The sequence below is a fragment of the Pleurodeles waltl genome, chromosome 6 (genome assembly GCF_031143425.1).
Source record: "Pleurodeles waltl isolate 20211129_DDA chromosome 6, aPleWal1.hap1.20221129, whole genome shotgun sequence".
In the NCBI taxonomy this organism is placed as follows: Eukaryota; Metazoa; Chordata; class Amphibia; order Caudata; family Salamandridae; genus Pleurodeles; species Pleurodeles waltl.
Genome location: NC_090445.1, coordinates 1,214,278,070 through 1,214,303,402, shown reverse-complemented (window position 1 = coordinate 1,214,303,402; position 25,333 = coordinate 1,214,278,070). Strand labels below are relative to the sequence as shown.

General features: G+C 49.1%; 1 protein-coding gene across 2 annotated transcripts in view; it reads left to right on the top strand.

The window, feature by feature from the left end:
- The window catches only part of KIFBP (kinesin family binding protein), a 353,399-nt gene that overhangs the window by 18,060 nt on the left and 310,006 nt on the right, over positions 1-25,333 (top strand). For both annotated transcript variants that reach the window (XM_069240522.1, XM_069240521.1), the window contains exons 2-3: positions 20,497-20,595; positions 21,046-21,125. In XM_069240522.1, the coding sequence (XP_069096623.1) occupies positions 20,497-20,595; positions 21,046-21,125 (179 nt within the window). The remainder of the gene's footprint in view (positions 1-20,496; positions 20,596-21,045; positions 21,126-25,333) is intronic.

Genomic DNA, 25,333 nt, shown 5'->3' with positions numbered 1-25,333 from the left:
TGCTATGAAGGCCGTCAAAAAATAACCACAAACCCAATACTGCCAGGACTCAGGAGGGCGGGAAAGAGGCGGTTCTGCCACCAGCACTGCCATGTCAGCAACCTTTCCCCCACCAGATTACAACCCGCAAATCACCACAGTGGTTCTTCAATGACAGAAAACCATTGGCGGTCCAAACCGCTGCGCTCTGAACTCAATCCTGTCAGAAAAGAACACCATATTGGATAGTTCGAATACCCCACAAATGACACACATACACAAACCAGGCACACCTACTCACTGCACTATATAACACACCCACACACAACCCACAACCCTTTACGACAAAAACAACCACCACATACACTGAGAATCCACAATCTCATTACTTAGCACCCATATACCGTAGGCACATTTACTCTTCACGCTCACCACACAACTGCACAAACAACACTATACACACATCACAACTATACACACACACCACAACTACCACCACTCACAAACAAACACCCCCACCCCACCAAGCACCCTACACTGCACTCTACACACACAACACCCACCCCCAGCCACAACACAACCACCATGTCACGTCAAAAGGACCCATGCTTCAGTGAGGATGAGTTAAGATTCATGGTCGCTAAAATCCTCAGGGTACAGTCACCATTCTTAGGAGCACACATACATGAAACCTCCATAGCCAGGAAATAGAGTTGTGGTAGAGAATAGTCAACAGGGTCAACTCAGTGGGTGGAACGACCTTAGGGTGCGTTCCATGGCTTCACAACTCCAGCTAGCCGTGCACAAGACTAGTGGTGGGCTCCCACCTCCTTCTCCATAGTTCACATTGTGGGAGGAGAAAGTCTTGGACATCTTGCATCCTGAGGGCCTGACTGGAATACCTCGAGGACTCGACTCTGGTGAGTAACTACAACTCCCGTGGCACTAATGTGACCTGTCCAGCATGCTTCCTCACCACCCAAATACTCCCCATTTCACCCCCATCTCCCATTGCACCTCCCATCTAATCACCTAATGCCCCTTTCCTGCATGCCACACCACCACCCTGCCCCAATGGCCCCACACACTCTCTGCCAAGTGCACGGATAGCACAGCCAATTACTAGCACTGTGACTCCCACAATGCACTAGCCCAGCTGCATCAAAACCTGCAATGTGCACTTCACATTACATCTCTTGCTTGTATGACTATTGCACTAGCTACAATAACTGGATGCTTCGACTGAGGACCACTACATGACAATGACAGCAATGCAATGGCACAACACAATGCCAAACAACGCAAAACACAGACACAGCAATGTCACCAAACCTAAGGGCCACCTATCCAGATCAACAACCCTGAAATTGACTGATCATGGGCATGAAACTAAGAAGATACATGCCATGCACAATATGCACAGACAGGGTGAGCAACCATGCATACACACATACCCTCCTCCCACCTGGACACGTTGCTGCAATGTACAGTCAAGATCTTGTAATAGTGCAAAGAGGGTTCTCAAATTGTGTAATGTAGATCGGCCTGGTATAAACCCCGACTTGTCAGGTCTGACCAGGAAGGGCATGAGGAGCGGGAGAGCCGATGGGCCAGTATTTTGGCACGGATCTTAGTGTTGCAGTTAAGAAGTGATAGTAGTCTGTATGATCCACAACAGGAAGGTGCGTGCGCCACTTGAGAGACAGATTTCAGTATTGGGAGGTGAATTTCTATATATGTTTTACAGAACTCATGAGGTATCCCGTCGGACCCGGGGTCATGCTGCAATGCAGCTGCATTATAGCCCTTCAAATTTCATCATCCTCTAGTTCTGCCACCAACTATTGTCTCTGGGCATCACTGAGCCCCCACGATTGGCCACGTCTTCTAGGTATTCATCAACGCCTGCACCCTGCTGAGTGCGAGCAGTGTACAGATCGCTGTAAAAGGACGCGAAGATGCGTAGAATGTCTGGTTTGTCTCTGCAGACTGTACCATCAGTGTCGCGTATCTCAAGAATGTTATTGGTGAATCGTGGTTTGCAGGTCATAACTGCTAACATGTGTCCATGGGCTCGCCCTCCCCTCATGCCTGTGCCCGTGCATATTTGCTCCAATAAAGGATTTCTTGCTCGGCCACCTCCTTGTATTCCAATATGGTAAGGCTGCTGTGTCAACTGGGGGTTTGACGCAAGACTTAGGTCTGCTTCCAGGGTCTTTGAATTTGGTGTCCAGCTTACTGAGTTGGTCTTGTATAGATTTCAGTATTCCTCCGCCCTTGGCTAGGCAAATGCCTTGCATAGTGACCTTGAAGGCCTCTCACACTGTACCCATATGTTGTACTGAGTCTTTATTACGGTTAAAAAAATCAGTAATCTCCTGTCTTAATTCTTCTCAGAAGGGAGTATCTGATAGTAGAGTGGGGGAGAGTCTCAAATTAGCTCCCAGTGGGGTGAGTGGAGGGGGACACAGTTCTAGCTGCATTGGGGCATGATCAGAATACTTACGTGCCGGATGCTTGATCCTTTGTATGCAACTATGTAATCCCCTAGATACCAGCCAGTAATCTATCCGTGTCCAGCTATTACGCACCCCGAGTAGAAGGTGTCCTCCTCATCTAATGGGTGCAGCATCCTCCAGGGATCTACAGATTATTTTCAGACATTATTTCTCACACGTGCCGTGCCGCTGCGCTGTGATATGTGGGTGGGTTATGTGATCTATCCACTACGTCATTCAACATGATATTAAAGTCTCCACCCCATAATACGTGGTGAGCCAATGTTGATCATCTGCCCTAGAGTCTGTTGAAGAAAGGGGTCGGGTCATCTGTGTTGGGGCCATAGCAGTTTACTATGGTAATTATTGTCGAAGCAAGTCGTCCCCACATCAGCATATATTGTCCCTGGTCATCGTTTTTAGAACCTATTGGCTCCTTTATATATCAGGATGATGGTGCCGCACGCATAGGTGGAAAAAGTAGAAAATTGCCTGTATGATGCCCAGCAGGCCGCAAAGGTTGTGTTCACCGATTGTTTTAGATGAGACTCTTGAATGAGAGCGATATGGATATTACCTCAGAATGTTTCTGGGAATGGTGGGGTACTGTAGACAGTGGATTCCAAATTTTGCTGAAATAGCCAAACCCTTACAGCAGTTGACACATGAGGAAGTTACAGATCCTATTACCCTAGATGAAGACCAGATAAAAGTTTTCACCGAATTGAGAGAGAGTTTGTGCAGAGCTCCAGCGTTGGGAATGCCTGATTACACAAAGCCTTTCACATTGTTTTGTCATGAATGCGATGCTTGACCTTTGTCTGACTTGACACAGGTCCATGGAGGTGCTTACCCCCCAGTAGCTTATTTTTCAGCTACCTTGGACCCAGTTGCAGCAGATTTACCAGTTTGTCTGCACGCAGTAGCCGCAGTTGGTCTTTCCCAATGTGAGGGGGTAGTCATGGGATACCCTTTGACGGTAATGGTACCACATTCCGTTGAGATTTTACTGACAGACAAAAACACAATATTTTATGGTAGTCAGACTGACAAGGTATGAGACAAGCATATTGGGTGCTACGAATGCAACATTGAAAAGATGTTCAGTGCTGAATCCAGCAACATTACTTCCAAGTGATACTGTTGAAATTGAAAAAGAGGAAGATATTGAACATGATTGTCTTGAGGTAACTGAATTATGTACAAAACCGAGGCCTGACATTAGAGACACGCGGTTAGAGCAAAATCACCAAATTGTCTTTGTTGATGGTTCGTGTCTTAGAGATGGAACCGGAACACAGAGAGCAGGATACGCTGTGTGCACAATTACAGGCACATTAGAAGCTTCGTGACTTCCAGGTGTGTATTCTGCGCTTGTGGCAGAACTAGTATCTCTTACCAGAGCTTGCTATATCTCTGCAAGGTTAAGAGTCACAATCTATACTGATAGTCAATATGGATTTGGTATTGTCCATGATTTTGGCCATTTGTGTTCGTAGCAAGGTTTTATGACCTCAACTGGCACTCCAGTGAGAAATGGCGACCGGATAAAAGAGTTGTTGTATGCAATTCAGTTACCTGAACAAATTGCTGTGGTAAAATGCAGTGCACACCAAATGACACAGGATTACATTTCCTGGGGAAATGGATGTGCGGATCAAGTCGCAAGGTTTTGCGCATTGAATTGTATATCATTTAAGGACAAGTGGGGACTAATGCCTGAAGAAGAAACAAATTGTGCAAGTTTTGCTTTGAAAATAATAGACACTTTATAGGATTTGAAAATGTTGCAGGAAAACGCAGCAAGGAAGAGAAAAGGCTTTGGTTGAAATTTAAATGTATTCAAAGACCAGATGAGATTTGGGTTTCTAAGGAGGGCCAGATGGTGCTGCCAAATAGTTTGTTGACTCAGATGGCCCCTTATTATCATAGCCAAGCACATATTAGAAGGGATGCCATGGTTAGATTGTTCAAAGTTGATTGGTTTAATCCAAAGTTCAGACAAGCAGCAGAGGCAGTATGTCATACATGTGTAATCTGTCAGCAACTACATGTGGGAAAAGGGACACTGGTGAATTTGAGCCACATTGGAATAGCAGGAGGACCATTCAGCAGAATGCAGTTGGATTTTGTTGAAATGCTTGCATGTGGTGGACTAAAGTACGTGTTGGTGATTGTGTGTGTGTTTAGTCATTGGATTGAAGCATACCCCACACGTAGGAACGATAGTGTCACAGTTGCAAAGCTGTTGCTTAGAGAGTTAATACCATGGTTCGGATTTCTGATCTCTTTAGATTCAGATAGGGGAACACACTTCAATAACAAAGTGATCAAACGCTTATGTGCAGCATTAAACATTGAGCAGAAACTGCATTGCAGCTACTGTCCAGAAGCATCAGGACTTGTAGAGCAAATTAATGGTACACTGAAATCAAGAATTGCCAAAATGTGTGCCGAAACAAATCTGAAATGGTTGGATGCATTACCTTTGGTGGTGTTGTCAATGCGAAACGTACCTGACAGAAAGACAGGACTGTTGCCCCATGAGATTATCATGGGCAGAGCAATGAGATTGCCAGCAATTCCAGCAAATGTTCTTGTCAATATTACAGATGATATGGTGTTGGACTACTGCAAAGGTCTGGCTGATGTGGTTCGATCCTTCTCTCAGCAGGTGCAGGCTGCTACCCTGCCACCCATCCATGACCCAGGTCACAATCTAAGAGCTGGAGATTGGGTTGTCATCAAAAAGCATGTTCGAAAGACTTGCCTAATGCCGCGTTGGAAGGGCCCATACCAGGTGGTGCTGACAACTATGACAGCTGTGAAGTGTGCAGGACAACCTAACTGGATAGATGCGAGCCATACCAAGAGAGTGATGAGTCCGCAAGATCATGAAGAAGTGTTGTTGAGAGCACCAATAGCAGTGAAACAAGTGGCACTTCCTGAGCCAGAGCAAGTTGAACCTGAGGTTGACCCAGAGTTGGTGGAAGTTGGGTCAATTACACCAGTAAGAGACGAAGGTGCAGGAGTACAAGAAGGGGAGCAAGAGTCTAACTCAGCGGAAATGATGGGAGAACAAAGCACAGGAGGGGTTCTCCCAGAAGCAGACAGTGCTGAAGCACAAACAGACCAAGTGCCGGATCAAGAGGGGGATAGAGTTGAGACGGATCAAAGCCAAAATGGTCCGACTTCTCCTGAACCCATTGCAGGTCCATCAAGAGAAAACACCATAGACAGAAGGAAAGAGAAGAGTCCAATCTTAAAGAGAATACTGACAGAAGGAGCAAGGAAAGGAGACAATCTGCCTGAATCGCAAATAGGCAAAAAGAAGGAATTGGTTATAAACGAACCAAAAGAGGAAGAAGTAGACACTACAAGAAAAGACAAACTAAGTGAAGGAGAATTAGCTGGAGAATGAAGGTTGAAAAGAAAAAGAGTAGCAAGTCGAAGATACGCAGGTCCTGGGTGGGCATATGCAGCAACAAGTGAATGGCAGAACGAGTTCATGTCCTTTCGCTTCAAAAGAGAAGTTCAGAATCAGTACTTTGATGTTACCTGAAGGGAATCAATAGACTGAGTTGTTGAGCTAATCTGAAGGAGAATTTAAAAAGAAACTATTGAAATAAAAAAAATGGGAAAGACATTGATGACCTAATATGACATTTGAAACTTAGATGTGTCAAGCTGCTAACCGATTTTTGACAAAGGAAGAAAGGGGTTCCTGTGTGTGAAATTGAATTGCGAGAAAGAAGCATATTTTTGATAATTCAATTTTTGATTTTTTCCTGTTGCACCTTATTTAAGAGTTATTTTTTGCTTTCTGATTCTTTACGGATCATAGCTGAATTAAATACTAGCATCAGAAATATTAGTTTTAGTAGATATTTGAGTGTTGGATTGGCAATCATGTGTGGAATAATGTTTATAATAATGATTGTGGGTATGTTGATTCATGAGATGAAAGAAGATGTTATTACTCCTGTTCATCAGACTACTACACTAACAGCTTTAGAGAGGTTCAAGCTAGATGAAAAATACTTGCATGATTATACTAATGCACAAGGAGAGCTTTCTTCTAACGTTTTCTACCAAATGTTGAGTGAGTATGTGGAGACAATGGAGGCAAGGAATTGTCTTGTGTGTATGCAAATCCCTTCCTCTGTGGAAGAAGGGGTTACATACCATAGTCTACCTCTAACGTATGGCATAACATGTAGTCTGCTACTAACCAGATTCTATAACCAAGAGTATATTAAATATTTCTACTCAAACCACAACGTTGTGTTTTCCTTTGTTCCTATTATTAGATACTTGAGTAAAATAGCTAAGGAGCATGATATAGTATTAGTTAGAGGATTCTTTGAGCCAACACTAACTTTTGGAACTGCCTGTGCTCGCCGTAATAATTTGACCTGCTTATTAACTCCGATGGAAAAGAGCTTTATAGGACATTCTGATGATAGAAGGAAGGCACTAAAGGAGAAATTAGAAAAAGGGCTGGAGAAAAGGACTTATAAAAATGACTATGCATACACTGCTATTAAAACACAACAGAGATTAGCTTTAGATGCATTACACATGGGGAAGCTTTGTATATATAGGCCAACATCAGGTACTGACACATTATTTGTGGGAACAAGTGAATGTAGACATGTGTTGAATGGTTGGGACCCTGTGATTTCTGGAATTTATAATATTTGTGAACTTAATGCTTATTACCGTCTTCCTAGAGGATGGTATGGGACATGCTATTTAGGAATAGTTTTCCCTAAGATTTATCAGATAGATGATCTAAAGAAAATACCGAAAGTGACTGAATTACATCATGTGCGACAGAGGAGGGAAACCTCTTCTGCAATTGTGGGAGATATTTTTGGGGCAATAATTCCTTCTATGGGGGTTATTTTGAATGCAAACAAGATACTAAAATTGTCTTCTATTGTGGATAAAATGCTGCCAAACTTTACAGGGGCAGTACTCCTGTTAAATACTGAATTGGCTGCGGATAGAGCTATGACGCTTCAGAATAGGCTTGCTTTAGACATATTTTTAGCGAAAGACGGCGGAGTCTGTAAACTGATTAATGCTAGGCATTGTTGCTCGTTCATACCTGAAAATGGTAAAGAGATAAGAGACTTACTTACTAACTTAACTAATTCCAGCAAGGATTTGAAAGAATTGAAGGGACCAGGGGTGTGGGAGAAAGTCAGAAATGGTTTTTCTTCTCTGGGAAATTGCTTTAGTCAAATTTGGAATGGGGTACTATGGAAAATTGTCCAGGGAATATTAATTGTGATAGTTTCCATATTAGGATTATGGGGTACATGCAAATTATGGCAAAGGGTACAATTAAGGAAAGGTAAAAATGATCAGAGGAGGGAAGAACCACATAGGAGACAAATTTATAGGGAAAATTCAAGAAGAAGGCAAAATACAGCTGAGACAAATTTGTAAAGTGTTGACAAGAAAGGTGTGATGGCACATTTAGTCATCAGAGGAGGGACTGATGGAGCAGATATGCTAATTGAAGAACTTTCTAATGATTATGTGTGTTTATTAATGAGAAAAATGCATAGAGAAATTAACATTAGAAAATAATGTGTATAATCGAAAATGTGCCCACGGAGAGTGGTCACCATGTGTATTAACAGATACTAAATAAGTGGGAAATGTATATGAAATGTATTAATATATCATAATTGGATGTATAACCTATGTTTTATGTTAATTCATACTCTTAAATTAGCCGGACTAACGGCCTGGTTTCACTGTGCCTTGCTTGCTCATAACGCGGAGACTACGAAAAACCTTGCGAGGACTGGTAACTGGAAGAAGGGGCCTTGAACTGTTCAGAGTTCAGACGGCTCAGCCAGAACATTCTGCAATGTACCAGCGGACAGGAGATGATGAAGATAATTTGGTACAATTATGTGTAGTGTAGGCTAAATGTACTTTCCCAGGACTTGAACAATAGATGCACTGATTAAAGACTTGTATGCAACAATTTTGTTACCTGAAAAGCCCGATGATGTTCTCATCGCAAGAAGGACCATTCAATTTTATGGGACATGAAGCCTATGCAAAATTAGAGGTTGGTAAACAAAAACTATAGGTTAGTCATAACTTCCGATGGACTGAGAAATTAGTGGGATGGACTGGAAGACCCTAATAAAAAGTCATGACAAGGGGAGTGAAATCAGAACTGGGGGGAGAAAGCTGATGATGTCAGGAGACACTGTCTGAAGTGCTGATAATTGGGCTTATACCCTGTGAGCCTGATACGTAGCTGACCACTGATGACCTGGGGACGAAGACTGACTCGTTGCTGATCCATCCTGGATAGGTAGCTATGAAAATGTGACTGGCAAATTTTGTGCCTTTTCTTCTAGGTGCCAACTGTGCTGTTTCTGAACCTGATGACCAGCCCGGACCATCGGGGACCTCTGGACAGTCTGTTCCCCACACACAGGCCACAGCAGACCCAACCCCCTCTGGGACCAACAGCACAGCTCCCACCCAGCGGGCCCATGCCTCTGTCTCTAGGACAGGTCAATCAGCGGTGTGTCTGCCACTACAGGGCACCCAGGCTAACCCACCACCCCAACCACAACAGGGACCTGGGGGCAGTGGTAGTGGGCACACCGTCCAGGGGACAGAGGCCGGGGGAAACAGGGCAACTCGGAGGGCTGCTGTGCGACAGGGGGGGGAGGACAGGCCCAGGGAACCCACTCTCCAAGAGGCCCTCACCACCATCATGGCAGCCTACCACCACTCCCAAGAGACGATGGCGACGGTACTGGCCAGGTTCCAGGAGATCCAGGCACAGCAGGAGGAACGCTACATGGGGTTCACCAATCAACTCACCAACATCTCTACCGCTATGGGGAGCATAGTCCAGGCCCTCAACCGGATAGAAGACACGTTGCGGGACCATGTGGCACCACACAGGGCCCCTGTCACTAGCCAGGAACAGCCTACCACCTCCGCCGGCGCTAGTGGACAGGAGGCCCCACCACAACGACAGGCCACCAGAACCCCACCTCCTGCTGAAGAACAACCACCCGCAAGAGGAGCCTGAGATCAAAAAAATCGACAGAGTAGGATGTCAAGACCCCCGCCAGCATGAGACACCCCCTGAACTCATCCCACTGTCCCACATTGCCACCCTGTCCAACCTTGAACTGCCCCTGCTCCATCCTTCCACAGGCATATGGACAATGCACCTGTGAGACTGAGAACTGGACTCTGCCATGGCCATTACTCCACCCCCAACCATCACCGTGTTTATATCATGTACCATTATCTAGCACAAAAAATAAATCACTCAATGCACTGAAATCAAACAGGAGTCCGGCTGTATTATTTAGAAATGTATAACACATTACCGATCAATTATGTTCTGTTAACTTTGTGCTGAACACATACCGAGATCAATAAGCATTAGTCCATGGGCTAACCAAGCAGTAGTCACGGAGTGGGTCATACAGCACTGAAAAGGGAAGGTGAAAATCAAACATCAGTTTAAAAGAACTGGGGGGGTCATAGACAAAGTTGAGAAGCAGGAGGCTTGCAGGAAAAGTAAAATGGCGTGGCTGATTCTTACCTGTGTGCTACTGAAAATACTGTTGGATAACTCTGTCCCTGTTGTCTGTGTCGTCCTCTGAGTCTTCCTCCTCTTCACTCTCCGCAGGCTCCACAGCTGCTTCAACACCACCATCTGGACCATCCTCCTGCAGGAAAGGAACCTGACGTCGCAATGCCAGATTGTGAAGCATACAGCAGGCCACGATGATCTGGCACACCTTCTTTGGTGAGTACATCAGGGATCCCCCTGTCATATGCAGGCACCTAAATCTGGCCTTCAGGAGCCCAAAGGTCCTTTCTATGATCCTCCTAGTTCGCCCATGGGCCTCATTGTACCGTTCCTCAGCCCTGGTCCGGGGATTCCTCACTGGGGTCAATAGCCAAGGCAGGTTGGGGTAACCAGAGTCACCTATTAGCCGCACACGTTGTCTCTGTAGCTGTTCCATCACATAAGGGATGCTGCTATTACGCATCACATACGCGTCATGCACTGACCCAGGGAACATGGCATTCACATGGGAGATGTACTGGTCAGCCAAACAGACCACCTGGACGTTCATAGAATGGTAACTTTTCCTGTTTCTGTACACCTGCTCATCGTCTTTTGGGGGGACTAAGGCTACATGGGTCCCATCAATGGCACCAATGATGTTGGGAATATGTCCAAGGACATAAAAATCACCCTTCACAGTGGCCAAATCAACCTCCTCAGGGAATATAATGTAACTCCGCATGTGTTTCGTCAGGGCAGACAACACTCTAGACAAAACTTTGGAAAACATAGGCTGAGACATTCCAGATGACATGGCCACTGTTGTCTGGAATGAGCCACTTGCAAGAAAATGGAGGACTGACAGAACCTGCACCAGAGGGGGAATTCCTGTGGGTTGGCGGATGGGGGACATCAGGGCTGGCTCCAGCTGGGCACACAGTTCATGGATAGTGGCACGGTCAAGTCGGTATCGTAGTATGATGTGGCGTTCTTCCATTGTCGACAGGTCCACCAGCGGTCGGTACACGCGAGGATTCATCCTTCTCCTCGCAAGTCCCAGCGGACGGTGCCTAGGAATGACAACATGGAGCACAGAGTCAAGCCAATCACTGGTACGTTCACCACAGCTTGCATAGCACACGGTTATCTATGTTTTGAAAGGCGTGTATGTGTGGCAATGCAAGGCCTAGGCCTGTGTGTCGCAGTAGAAATTATGCCATGTGGGCCCTTGAAATGGCGGCTGCCTGACCTGTGAAGTGGGACAATGGGATGTGAGGTCAATGCGCTGGCGGAGCACACCGTGGCGGTAGGCGGTCGAAGACCGCTACACGGAGCCGCATTGGTTAACATTGAAGCCTATGGGTTTCAGGAGCCAATGACGAGGTGCGCCGGCGGTAGCGGTACGCACCGTCGCGGGCGTGACCGCCATTTTCTATCTGCCTAATCACTCGAGACCTGATCATCCACAGGAGAGGACCTACACTGCAAGTGCTGCTGTGACCTCGGTCTGGAAGTGACAATGGCTGCTGCGACTGGGGAAAGGGCCACTGCCTTCACGTCTGAAGAGTTGGAGAAGCTTGTGGATGGGGTCCTCCCCCAGTATGCGTTACTCTACGGTCCTCCAGACCAACAGGTAAGTACACCGGGTGCACATGGAATGGGCGATGCCTGTGTGGAGTGGGGTGGATGTAAGTTGGTGGGGTGGGGGGCGAATGAGGAGTGCAACGCACGACAGATGAGAGCATGTGCCATATGGCAAGGTTGGGGAGGGGGGGCCAATCACATCTAACGTGCAGTAAGTTGATGAATGTTTCCTTCCCACCCTGTACATGTCACATAGGTCAGCGCCCATCAGAAAGTCGAGATTTGGCGTGCCATCGCCAAGGAAGTCCGGGCCCTGGGGGTCCACGTCAGACGGGGCACCCACTGCTGCAAGAGGTGGGAGGACATCCGCCGCGGAACCAGGAAGACCGCCGAGTCACTGCTGGGGATGGCCTCCCAACCTAGGAGGGGTGCCAGTCGTACCCTGACCCCCCTGATGTCCCGGATCCTGGCGGTGGCCTACCCTGATTTGGATGGGCGCTTGAGAGCATCACAGCAGACACAAGGGGGTGAGTATCAGCACATTCTGCTATCTTTCTGCGCAGTGGAGGCGTCTGGGTGGGGGAGGAGGGTTGTGGGTGACATTAGGCCAGGGCGCTTTCTGTAGTGTAGTCCTCTCCCTTAGGCATGGCCCTGTGCTCCCGGCCCCCACCTCTGTAGGGTGACAAGTACAGCTATTGATGGTCCAGCCTCACACATCTGCGCGTTTGTCCTCTCTTGACCTGTTGTCTTAGTCAGAAGTACTGAGTAGTGTACCCCGAATGCGCGGCTTAGTGCATGAGGCTCCTGTGTCTGTCCTCTCCGCCAACGGTGTTGACATTGCATTCACTCAACCTGGTCTTCTTTTTTCTCCCCCCACCCTTCTTCTTCATCTTCTTGTGCATGTGTGCATTAGCATCATCAGGCGGAGGAGATTTGGCATCGGAGCACGAGGGAGCTGCAAGTCACAAGGCCCCGGTGGGCCCAGGAACAGACACCGAGGGCACCAGTGATCCGGAGGGCGAGGGGAGCACCACAACGGGGACCGGTGGTGAGAGCAGCGACACAGACACGTCCTCGGATGGGTGCTCCATAGCGGTGGTGGAAACATCCGGGACCCCCGCCTCTACAGGTACAGCCGCCACCCAGCGCACCAGCCCCGCCCTCCCTGCAGCCCCTCAGCCTACGCTCCGTGCCCGCTCGCCCAGGAAGGCGGGCGTCTCCTTCGCCCCAGGCACCTCAGCCCCTGCCCCTGTCACCCCTGCTGCCCTCAGTGCGGAGCTCATTGACCTTGTGAGGACGCTCATTGTTGGGCAGACTACCCTTTTGAATGCCATCCAGGGGGTAGAAAGGGAGGTGCATCAGAGCAATGCCTACCTGGAGGGCATTCATTCGGGTCAGGCTGCCCATCAACGATTGTTCACTGCTCTGGCCTCAGCACTGACGGCAGCCATTGTCCCTGTTTCCAGCCTCCCTCTTCTGACTGCCTCCAGCCTGTCTCTGTCTCCTGTTCCTCAGCCTATCCCATCCACACCATCTGACCAGCCTGCACACACCTCAACACCCAAGGGCAGCTCATCCAGACACAAGCACCACAGATCCCACAAACACTCACCCAAGCAACACCCAGATGCAGACATTCCAACAGTCACTGCCACCCCTGTGTCCCCCTCCTCCTCGTCTCCCTCCTCCCTCCCTGTGACGTCTACACTCACACCTGCATGCACACCAACATCAGCCAGTGCTTCCATCACCACCACACCCTCCTGTACAGTCTGCACGCATGCAGTCACCACCCCCACTGCCATTTACACGTCCCCTGTGTCCTCTCCCACTGTGTCTGTCACCCCCTCTTCCAAGACACACAAACGCAGGCAGCCACCCACCCAACAGCCATCCACCTCACGACAGCCTACAGCACCAGCACCTTCACCCAATGACAGCACACCTGACTCTCCTACAACCACATCCTCTTCCTCCACTCCCATCACCACTTCTCCTACCCTTTACCTTGGCCCTAAAAAACTTTTCCTGGCTAATCTTGACCTCTTTCCCTCCGATGACCTACCCCCTCCATCTGCAAAGAGTCCCAAGAGCACCACAGCCACCACCAGCCCAGCTTCGGGTGTCACTGTTGTGCATGGGTTCTGGAGTCCCCCCTTTGCCAGCAGTGACACCTCAATCAGCAGCAAGGACACATCCAGCCCCCCCCCCCCCCCCACCCGGCAAGAGGACCAGGAAACACAAGGGCCGCCGTGCGAGGACTGACACGGCTGCCCCCAAGGAGCAAACTTCGCCCACTTCACCAGCCACATCATCTAGGGGAGGCAAGGGCCCGAGAGCCCCACCTAAGGAGCGTAAGGGCAGCAGGGCGGAGAAGTCAGGCAGCAGGAGCGCTGAGCAGGTGGGCCCCACATGCCACATCCCAGCTGGAAAGGAGGACACCAAAGGGCCCAGGACTCCGTCCCCGAAGGGTCCAGAAGCATCACGGTCGGAGGGCGACTGAGCAGGGAGTCCAGGCCAGGTCTGGCTCCCTTGACCTACTGGATGTGCACCGCTGAACAGGGCCCGCCGTGCAGAAGAGCACCGCTGAACAGGGCCCGCCGTGGAGAAGAGCCCCGCTGAACAGGGCCCGCCGTGAAGATAGGCACCGCTGAACAGGGCCCCGCCGTGCAGAAGAGCACCGCTGAACAGGGCCCCGCCGTGCAGAAGAGCACCGCTGAACAGGGCCCCGCCGTGCAGAAGAGCACCGCTGAACAGGGCCCCGCCGTGCAGAAGAGCACCGCTGAACAGGGCCCCGCCGTGCAGAAGAGCACCGCTGAACAGGGCCCCGCCGTGCAGAAGAGCACCGCTGAACAGGGCCCGCCGTGAAGATAGGCACCGCTGAACAGGGCCCCGCCGTGCAGAAGAGCACAGCTGAACAGGGCCCGCCGTGCAGAAGAGCACAGCTGAACAGGGCCCCGCCGTGCAGAAGAGCACCGCTGAACAGGGCCCCGCCGTGCAGATAGGCACCGCTGAACAGGGCCCCGCCGTGCAGATAGGCACCGCTGAACAGGGCCCCGCCGTGCAGATAGGCACCGCTGAACAGGGCCCCGCCGTGCAGATAGGCACCGCTGAACAGGGCCCCGCCGTGCAGATAGGCACCGCTGAACAGGGCCCCGCCGTGCAGATAGGCACCGCTGAACAGGGCCCGCCATGCAGAAGAGCACCGCTGAACAGGGCCCGCCGTGCAGAAGAGCACCGCTGAACAGGGCCCGCCGTGCAGAAGAGCACCGCTGAACAGGGCCCGCCGTGCAGAAGAGCACCGGTGAACAGGGCCCGCCGTGCAGAAGAGCACCGCTGAACAGGGCCCGCCGTGGAGAAGAGCACCGCTGAACAGGGCCCGCCGTGGAGAAGAGCACCGCTGAACAGGGCCCCGCCGTGAAGATAGGCACCGCTGAACAGGGCCCCGCCGTGCAGAAGAGCACCGCTGAACAGGGCCCCGCCGTGCAGAAGAGCACCGCTGAACAGGGCCCCGCCGTGCAGAAGAGCACCGCTGAACAGGGCCCCGCCGTGCAGAAGAGCACCGCTGAACAGGGCCCCGCCGTGCAGAAGAGCACCGCTGAACAGGGCCCCGCCGTGCAGAAGAGCACCGCTGAACAGGGCCCCGCCGTGCAGAAGAGCACCGCTGAACAGGGCCCCGCCGTGCAGAAGAGCACCGCTGAACAGGGCCCCGCCGTGCAGAAGAGCACCGCTGAACAGGGCCCCGCCGTGCAGATAGGCACCGCTGAACAGGGCCCCGCCGTGCAGAAGAGCACCGCTGAACAGGGCCCCGCCGTGCAGAAGAGCACCGCTGAACAGGGCCCCGCCGTGCAGAAGAGCACCGCTGAACAGGGCCCCGCCGTGCAGAAGAGCACCGCTGAACAGGGCCCCGCCGTGCAGAAGAGCACCGCTGAACAGGGCCCCGCCGTGCAGAAGAGCACCGCTGAACAGGGCCCCGCCGTGCAGAAAGGCACCGCTGAACAGGGCCCCGCCGTGAAGATAGGCACCGCTGAACAGGGCCCCGCCGTGAAGATAGGCACCGCTGAACAGGGCCCCGCCGTGAAGATAGGCACCGCTGAACAGGGCCCCGCCGTGAAGATAGGCACCGCTGAACAGGGCCCCGCCGTGAAGATAGGCACCGCTGAACAGGGCCCCGCCGTGCAGAAGAGCACCGCTGAACAGGGCCCCGCCGTGCAGAAGAGCACCGCTGAACAGGGCCCCGCCGTGCAGAAGAGCACCGCTGAACAGGGCCCCGCCGTGCAGAAAGGCACCGCTGAACAGGGCCCCGCCGTGCAGAAAGGCACCGCTGAACAGGGCCCCGCCGTGCAGAAAGGCACCGCTGAACAGGGCCCCGCCGTGAAGATAGGCACCGCTGAACAGGGCCCCGCCGTGAAGATAGGCACCGCTGAACAGGGCCCCGCCGTGAAGATAGGCACCGCTGAACAGGGCCCCGCCGTGAAGATAGGCACCGCTGAACAGGGCCCCGCCGTGGAGAAGAGCACCGCTGAACAGGGCCCGCCGTGGAGAAGAGCACCGCTGAACAGGGCCCGCCGTGGAGAAGAGCACCGCTGAACAGGGCCCCGCCGTGCAGAAGAGCACCGCTCCGCTGGGCCCCGCCGTCTCAAGCACCGCTCCGCTGGGCCCCGCCGTCTCAAGCACCGCTCCGCTGGGCCCCGCCGTCTCAAGCACCGCTCTGCTGGGCCCTTCCTCTCAAGCACCGCTCCGCTGGGCCCCGCCGTCTCAAGCACCGCTCCGCTGGGCCCCGCCGTCTCAAGCACCGCTCCGCTGGGCCCCGCCGTCTCAAGCACCGCTCCGCTGGGCCCCGCCGTCTCAAGCACCGCTCCGCTGGGCCCTTCCTCTCAAGCACCGCTCCGCTGGGCCCCGCCGTCTCAAGCACCGCTCCGCTGGGCCCCGCCGTCTCAAGCACCGCTCCGCTGGGCCCTTCCTGTCAAGCACCGCTCCGCTGGGCCCTTCCTGTCAAGCCCTGCTCCGCTGGGCCCCGCCGTCTCAAGCACCGCTCCGCTGGGCCCCGCCGTCTCAAGCACCGCTCCGCTGGGCCCTTCGTCTCAAGCACTGCTCCGCTGGGCCCCGCCGTCTCAAGCACCGCTCCGCTGGGCCCCGCCGTCTCAAGCACCGCTCTGCTGGGCCCTTCCTCTCAAGCACCGCTCTGCTGGGCCCTTCCTCTCAAGCACCGCTCTGCTGGGCCCTTCCTCTCAAGCACCGCTCCGCTGGGCCCCGCCGTCTCAAGCACCGCTCCGCTGGGCCCCGCCGTCTCAAGCACCGCTCCGCTGGGCCCTTCCTCTCAAGCACCGCTCCGCTGGGCCCTTCCTCTCAAGCACCGCTCCGCTGGGCCCTTCCTCTCAAGCACCGCTCCGCTGGGCCCTTCCTCTCAAGCACCGCTCCGCTGGGCCCTTCCTCTGAAGCACCGCTCCGCTGGGCCCTTCCTCTGAAGCACCGCTCCGCTGGGCCCTTCCTCTGAAGCACCGCTCCGCTGGGCCCCGCCGTCTCCAGCACCGCTCCGCTGGGCCCCGCCGTCTCAAGCACCGCTCCGCTGGGCCCCGCCGTCTCAAGCACCGCTCCGCTGGGCCCCGCCGTCTCAAGCACCGCTCCGCTGGGCCCCGCCGTCTCAAGCACCGCTCCGCTGGGCCCTTCCTCTCAAGCACCGCTCCGCTGGGCCCCGCCGTCTCAAGCACCGCTCCGCTGGGCCCTTCCTCTCAAGCACCGCTCCGCTGGGCCCCGTCGTCTCAAGCACCGCTCCGCTGGGCCCTTCCTCTCAAGCACTGTTTATGGTTCACTGTGCCCACCACGCCTCCTCCTTGAGCAGTGGACACTGTCATCCACCAGATGGACTGTGGCTTTGCACTCCCCAGGATGGTGAAGTGGGCAACCCACCCACTGTAGAGACTTGAGAGACTGTGGCTTTGCACTCCCCAGGATGGTGAAGTGGGCAACCCACCCACTGTAGAGACTTGAGAGACTGTGGCTTTGCACTCCCCAGGATGGTGAAGTGGGCAACCCACCCACTGTAGAGACTTGAGAGACTGTGGCTTTGCACTCCCCAGGATACATCAATGGGCATGGTGGCCCCTTCGTTGGTCTGGCGTTGTGGACTAATGTGGCTGTGGTGCCTCCCCCTTCCCTTCCCCCTGAGGTGCCTGTAATTTCTTCATCAGATGCCCCTGCAGTGTTCTCTCCAAAGGACTCAGGTCTCCTGTGTGGGCTTTGCCCTTGTGTCACTACACTGTAGCCCACGGACTGTTCCATTTAACTTTCATGTACAGGACTAATTGCCTCGGTTCTCCATGGCAGTGTATATAAAATCATTTTGTTATGGATATTTTGCATAGTTGACCGCTCCATATCAGAGTCTATTTTTTATATAAATTTTTCGTCCCAATTTATTTCTGTCTTTGCATTCTTAAGGGGGGTTTGGGTGGTGTCACTGTGCATTGTTGCTCTGCATTAGTGTGTACATAGTTTGGGGGGGGGTCGCATATGTGTGTGCCGTAAGCTTCCCTCCTCCCCCCTCCCGTGTGTCGTAGGTGCAGTACTCACCGTTGTCGTCTGCGCCGGAGTTCGTACTCGTGGTAGATGAGAAGGTAGACGAGAGCAGGTAGGATGTTTAATTCGGGTTCCATGCTGTCCTCCTTCCTCGTGGAGTGTGTTTTGGTGCGCGTTTTCCCGTTCGTAGTCTGTTTCCACCGTGTTTTTATCGGCGGGGCTCCCGCCCCGGAAAAGGTGGCGGATTGGTGAGTTGTGATAGTGTGGGCGGTACATTGTCTGCCGCCTGCCTGTTGGCGGTGACCGCCACGCTGTTTGTCTGCACCGCCGCGGCGGTCGGAGTGTTAATGTGGCGGGCTGTGTTGGCGGTTCCCGCCAGGGTCAGAATTCCATTTTTTAGACCGCCGGCCTGTTGGCGGGTTGGCCGCCGCTTTATCACCGACCGCCAGGGTTAGAATCACCCCCAATGTCTTCTAACTGATAAATTAATAAAGAATTGATTGAATAACTTGAACTAACTGATGACCTAGAATTGTAATCAACATAGAATAAACTTGTTAACCTTCTCCATGAGTGATGGTTATTTCTGATTAATATGTTTTTTTGGTTTCTTATTTGGATTATATTGATTTATTGTAGTTGATTATGAGGTTCTGTGATCACTGCATGACTAGGATACTCCATGCGATTCAAAAGGTTCATCGACCTATACGCGTCCCCTTGTAAGTTTACTTACTAAGGACCGGGCACTCTAGCACCCTCATCATTCATTTCGTCACTCTCTCCTGTAATTTCCTCAATTTCTGAACTCTGAGTCACATCACCATTACTTCTTGTCAAGACTCTAGAATTGTTGATTGTTTTCGCTACCTGATAAAGCCACAGTTGTGAAAACTGTGGACTGTGCTCAAATACGTGTGTTGTTTACCCAGATCAGGGACACTAAGCAGTTCAGAATTTTCATATTGGTGGCAGGATATACACGTTTGTTTACATGCCTGTGACACTCTGTGTCAGCAGTGCTAAACTTCTAAATGTATGAATGGTGCCCAGAAGCCGACAGTTGGTTCAATAAAATGTCATTGCTCTGAATACCAAAGCTGTGCAGTATCCAATCCCCCTCCAGCCTTTTTAATCCCCTACCAGACCATCCCTGCCCCTTCATATTGCACCTCTCATCTCACAGTTCCACTGCCCCCTTTCATCCCTCCCTCACAGTCCCTGTATCCTCTCTATACTGCCTGCTCATACATGATACCTTCTGTATCTCCTTGCACTGCGCACTGGTCCACCTCTCGCCTGACCCCTTCACGCCCCTAACTCGTCCCTCTCTCTCTCTTGTACACTCTCTTACACCCCTCTCGCTCTCTCATGCACTCTTTCAGCCTCTCTCATATTGGTTCACTTCAGGTCCTCAAGCATAGTTTCGTTCCTGTGCATTTTCAAGATTTCTATCCCACAAACCCACGCTCTTCTACTCTTCTCTGGGTTCTCTTCTGCATACACAGGCAACCCTCTTTAAGCGCTTGGGGCTTGATCTCCCTTTCTGTCTCTTTCTCACACACTCTTTCTGCTCCTCTGTCTGGAGTTCCTTCACCACTTCATGCACAAACTACCTACCCCTCTCTATCTTCCTTTCTATCCTGTGCAGCTCTCACCCCATCTATTCACCATGCCACATAATTACACTCCACACCACACAATTCCACCCCTAACAATTGCAATACAACCTACATAAATCAACTCCACACCACATACATACAATCCACTCCAAACCAAAACACATAGGTAAAAGAAATTGTCATTTACAATGCCAATGGCTCTAACTCTTGCAAATGCGAGACAGATTGCATTGCAAATGCTTGTTAGTTTTCATATCACTGCGCACAAGTGGTATATTAAACTGATCTGTAATAAATAAACAATACCTAACATCTTGTGGTCTACAAGGTTCCATCTTGTAAATGACTACCTGACAGATGGCCATGCATTTTCTATTTATTAATTACTATTGGCAATACCTGTGTTCGTGCATACTTTACCTGTTTTTATATTAAACTTAATATGCTTCCAGAATATCTTGATACATTTGTGTGCATGTCCTACTTAAAGCTTGAAGATCATTGCACGCTTTTTCAGCAGTCATGTATCTTATTAGAATGCCACAAATTATTACTTTGTTAAGCATTAGTATGTGTAAGGTATGCAAACATTATTGGGCCTGTTTTACCGACGTATTAGCTTTCTTCTCGCCTAGCATAGATCTGCTGAACAACTACGTGTGTTGTGTGAACACAAGTGTTTTCCTTCTAAATCATCACTGTCTTTCAATTTTAGAATAATCTGGGCATTTTATGGGCAGGAAGAGGCGAAATTCAAGTTGCTCAAACTTACTTGGAATCTGCTGAGAGCCTGTACATTCAATATATGAAACAGGTATTTATCGTCTTACTGCATTGTCAATTTTATGTAATTCAGATTGAGTCTCTGTCCCAAGAACAAGTTATGTTACATCTCACTTCACAAACTAATTGTAGAAACCTTTACTTCTTCTGGAAACGTGATGGTTTTTTCTGTACTGTGTTTACTCCTCAAATGAAGCTGAGATTGATATTCATGTGTAAGTTTTAGTATAATTGTATACATATGTATTGATACGTTTATAAATGAAATGGTCTGTGGTTTGGTAATTAATTAACATAATGTGTTAACTTTAAGTACGGATTTAGTGAAGATTTATTGTAATGAAAATTAATCCTCTAATCATTTTATCTGACGATTATATTCAAATGTAGCTCTAGATTTAAGGGCAACTAGCCAACTATATTTCACTTCGTGGAACTGCATTTAGATAATTTTAATTTTTTTCCTCCTTATTTGACATAGATTGGAAGACCTCCGCTAGATCTGCATGAACACTTTATGGAAGAAGAAGAACGATTAACCGAACAAGAGCGATTCAAAAGGTGATTTCCTGGCTCTAAATTGTAATATTTTTATAATGTGACGAGCTCTGGATTTGAGCAAGTGCTAATTTGTTAGAGAAGAAAGGAATTATGGTGACAGAGGGAATCTTCTATCGCAAACATGACAGCAGGTACTCTATATTACAAGTGCATTATAGCATACAGGTCTTGAAATATGGCAGACTGAATAACCACCACATTTTGACGGAGTATCCCATCTGCTAATCTCTAAATAAGCCCAAAGTCATTAAAAACTGCCACATGCCATAAGTCATGTTTACCAGCCAAGACTACAAGCGTAAAGCATATGTTCTGTGTGATTCCCTCCTGAAAACTCCCTATTTGCCAGTTGATCAGGTTTTGGAAAAAAATAAAAAATTTAAAAGCCACCACTTCATTCTGTTAGGTGTATGTAGATGTGTCAGACTTTTTTTTCCTTATTTAGCAATGCTGCACAGCATTGGGAATTCTGTAAAGCATGGCTTGAAATTATTGAAAAAGCAGAGAATCAAAGGGGAGACCTGTTGGCTTCACCAATGATTGATTACATAGGATTTTTGATTACAGTTTCTTTTAGATGTTGATCCGCTGATTGTAGGAAGAGGGAGCTAAAAATAATGCCTGTTTCTCTTGTGAATACGCAGACATTAAAACTTTCTATCCACAATGCCGCTCCATGGGTCCCAGGCTTGGAGCAAAACAAATGTTTGGAAATCAAAAATAAAGTAACTGCCCGTAAAGAAATTATGCAGCAGTTGAACAAAACAAGATTGAAGAAGTTAGACATTTATGTGGTGCCTATCTGCTGCACTGCGTAAACAGCCTTACAGAATCTTATTGAAAAGGAATAAAAAATTGTGTGCTAGAGTAGAATTACCTTTTATGTTTATGGCGTAATTAAGAGTCCAATATTATTGTTATATGTTATGTTTATAATTCTGTGGTAATTAGACCAGCCTATCAGCAGCACTGCTCATACACAACCAAGCACACTTTTCAGAATGTGGTCTGCTCATTCAGACAAGGACCGCTCACTATAACAGTTGCCTGCTCAGAGTTACAGAGGGTGTTGATAGAGGTGGCTTGTAATACAGGCCCAAGCCTAATATATTCATGCTATCAAATAGGTTACAGGTACTTCCTGGATTTGAGTGTCTTAAATGCTGAAAGCAAATATTTTCTACTTTGCCTTTACTTGCAAAACAACACTGCCTTGTCAGAAACCATTTTTTCGGCATCCGTGAAGTATCGGACAAGGCAACATCCAGATTGCCCAATACGTAAAGCACCAATGCCATGCCAGAATCTGTATTTCTCCAGCATTGGATCTATCATATATTCACATGTTTGAAGCATTCTCTATCAGACTATGAATCCCTGGTGATGTTAAATGGCAGTTAATATTTCTAAAATGACCTAAGGCTTCGACAACATTTATTGTTTAGTAGCACACCCCCCTCATCTGAAGTAACCCAAGCTTCAGCCAGTGAGGTGCAAGGGCCAGCTCTTGTATTCCAACTTGAGGCCACCATAGATCATATATCTATTGTACATCATCTGTGAGAGAATCCCCAGTCAAATATCAGTTCTACCCTTTGAGTGACCTTAAATTGCTGCCTTTTGTAGTCTACCCTGGGACTGAACCAGGACAAAGAAAGGATAGTGTCACTTTATTTTAGAAGAAGAAATAGTCTCCTTCTGAGGGGGATGCCCAATCATCAGGAGATGATTAAGTGAAAAGTGCTACTCTAAATATTTCCACGAAGGCGATGCAAAAGAGCAACCATGTGGACTTTCTTGAGCTAGATCTACAGCCTAAAGCTCCTTCTACCATCTCCTCACATAGAACTTGGGCTTCCTGAGAGAAACCCTTTAAACATCATGAATACAAGTCTACCCACAAAATTACTTCTGAGTCTTCAAATTGATTTTTTTTTTCTCTGCTAGTGACTTCTCCGTTGTCGACTTCAAACGAAGATCCACAGTCAACAGTGTTTGCATTGTCACCTATGATAGTCATTGATGACAAGACTGCTGAGGACACCATTGATGTTGACAGAAATGTCTTCAACGTTGAGAACACAGTCCAATCATAGTAAACAAGTAATCATTGTTAACGGCCACACCAAAGATGTCCCTAACTGACGTCACTTCCATCAATTTTCTCTACACCGATCACCTTATCACTTTTTCAAGCGATAACAAATCTTTCAAAACAAATTCTGGACTCTGAACTCAAAGGTGAATGCAGTGACCAAAATGTCTTTGAGACTGCTTGTGGAGTGCCATGCTTGTAGATGTCTATGTACCAGAGTTTGAAGGTTAATGCTTCAGATGAGGCCGATTCTTACTATCAGTATGATTATCAGTCACAGGATTTTAAACCATGCCATCCTGCTCACTTTATAAAAGACGGCCTGCTTATTCTGAAACTGAAATGCTTCAGGTGCCTGCTGTATTATTGACTACTATGCAGCAGATGATGGATACATTTCAGAGGCTACTACCTCTACAACCTCAGCCTGTGCCGACTTCACCTCTGCCACCACCAGTGCCTCGCACTCCCCTGCTACATCTTCAAGACATCAGTTTCCAAAAACAGGGACACCTAACTGGATGTCACCAACTTCATCTTGGGCTAGCAGAGAAAGGACTTTACCTGTGGTATCCCCCTCAAGAGAAAGTCATCGCTGAGCCTGAGACGGAAAAGGTGCCTGCAAGATTTGGTGTGCTGACTCCATGTCACACCATAAAAGCTGAGAAGCCTGCTCTTTTTAGGGTCCAGTTCCAAGAAGCCCTAACGCCACTGGACACTGTGGTGCATCCTGGGAAACTGAGTCCTGACCCTCAAAATTTGCACCTGAGTCTGCTGAACCTGGGAGAGTCGTCCTAGAACAGTTTGGTGACCTAGCACAGACGTTACTCTAGTTAAAGGGTAACTCTGATTTTGCTGTAACCGGATACCAGTGCAGCTGGATTTGTGCTGGACTTCACCACCGTTTAATGGGACATCGCCCCCCCCTGAGGCCAAAGTCACACCTCTGTGTTCATGGACCAAGGGTAGCTACAGAAATGCCCCCGACCCTGGACTAAAACTCCTTGAGCATCTTCAGCATCATGTATCTGTTGCAGAATCCATTGACTTTGTTTGGCTATTTACCTATAGGCCCTGGAACTTTCCTTGTGACTGACTCCCTGTCTAAGTTGGTCCCCCAAGAATGCCCTTATAACCGTTTTTTAAGTTACTTGTCATGGCTAACCTTAAAATGTGAGTCACAGTACATTACAGTGGTTTATTGTACTAAGTGAGAAGCTGTAATTTATTGTTTCTTTAAAAATTAGTTTCTCTAGCCCCCCTCTGTAGGTTGGTTGCCATTGAGTTGTCTATTTGAAGAGAAAAATATAACTTTTTTTTTTTTTAAACTATTAATGTTTGTCTGATTTTTATTGTGTTGCTTTTGCTTCTTATGCAATTGTTTTGGTACTTCTTAATGTTTTATTCTTGTTCCTTTAATAAAGCCCAACTGCTCTGAGTAACAGCTACCCAGGACTGAGCTAAGGTTTTACAAACAAACCAGCCTGGACATAAGTATTTGTTCCTTTATTACACAGTTAGGTCACACAAACACACCATGTAATAAACTACTTTCCTCACAGAGGGTTAACACCAAACATCGACCAAAAAATCCACAGAACCTCAAACTAAACTTCAATTGTTGGGAGCTATCCTGAACAGCTGGGAAACTTTCCTCTCTGTGGAAAGATTAAAAAAGCTTCAATCCGATGTAAAGACCCTCTCTGCCAAATAGTCCATCACAGTAAAACAGTACAAATCTACTGGGTCTAATGTAATCATGAATCAGCCTCATACCCTCTTGTAGGCTCTGAATAAGGCACATCCATCAAGAACTGGACAGTGAAAGAAAACCAATTCATGGCTTGTTGGACGACATATCCAAGTCAAAAGGAATTTGAAAGAACCACTTGTATGGTGGCAGATCCCACTGAATCTCGATGCAGAACATCCCTTCTATCCTACATCAGACTGAGTAATTTTTACCTCGTTAGAAACTTCCCTGTGTCCTCATCTTAGCAAAGTATGGTTTAAAATACAAGTCCATCTGACAGAAACGTCACAGTTCTGGAGAATGGATGATAACTGAGTTACTCTTTTCTTCAGAGGATCACAAAACAGTTTATGAAGGGAC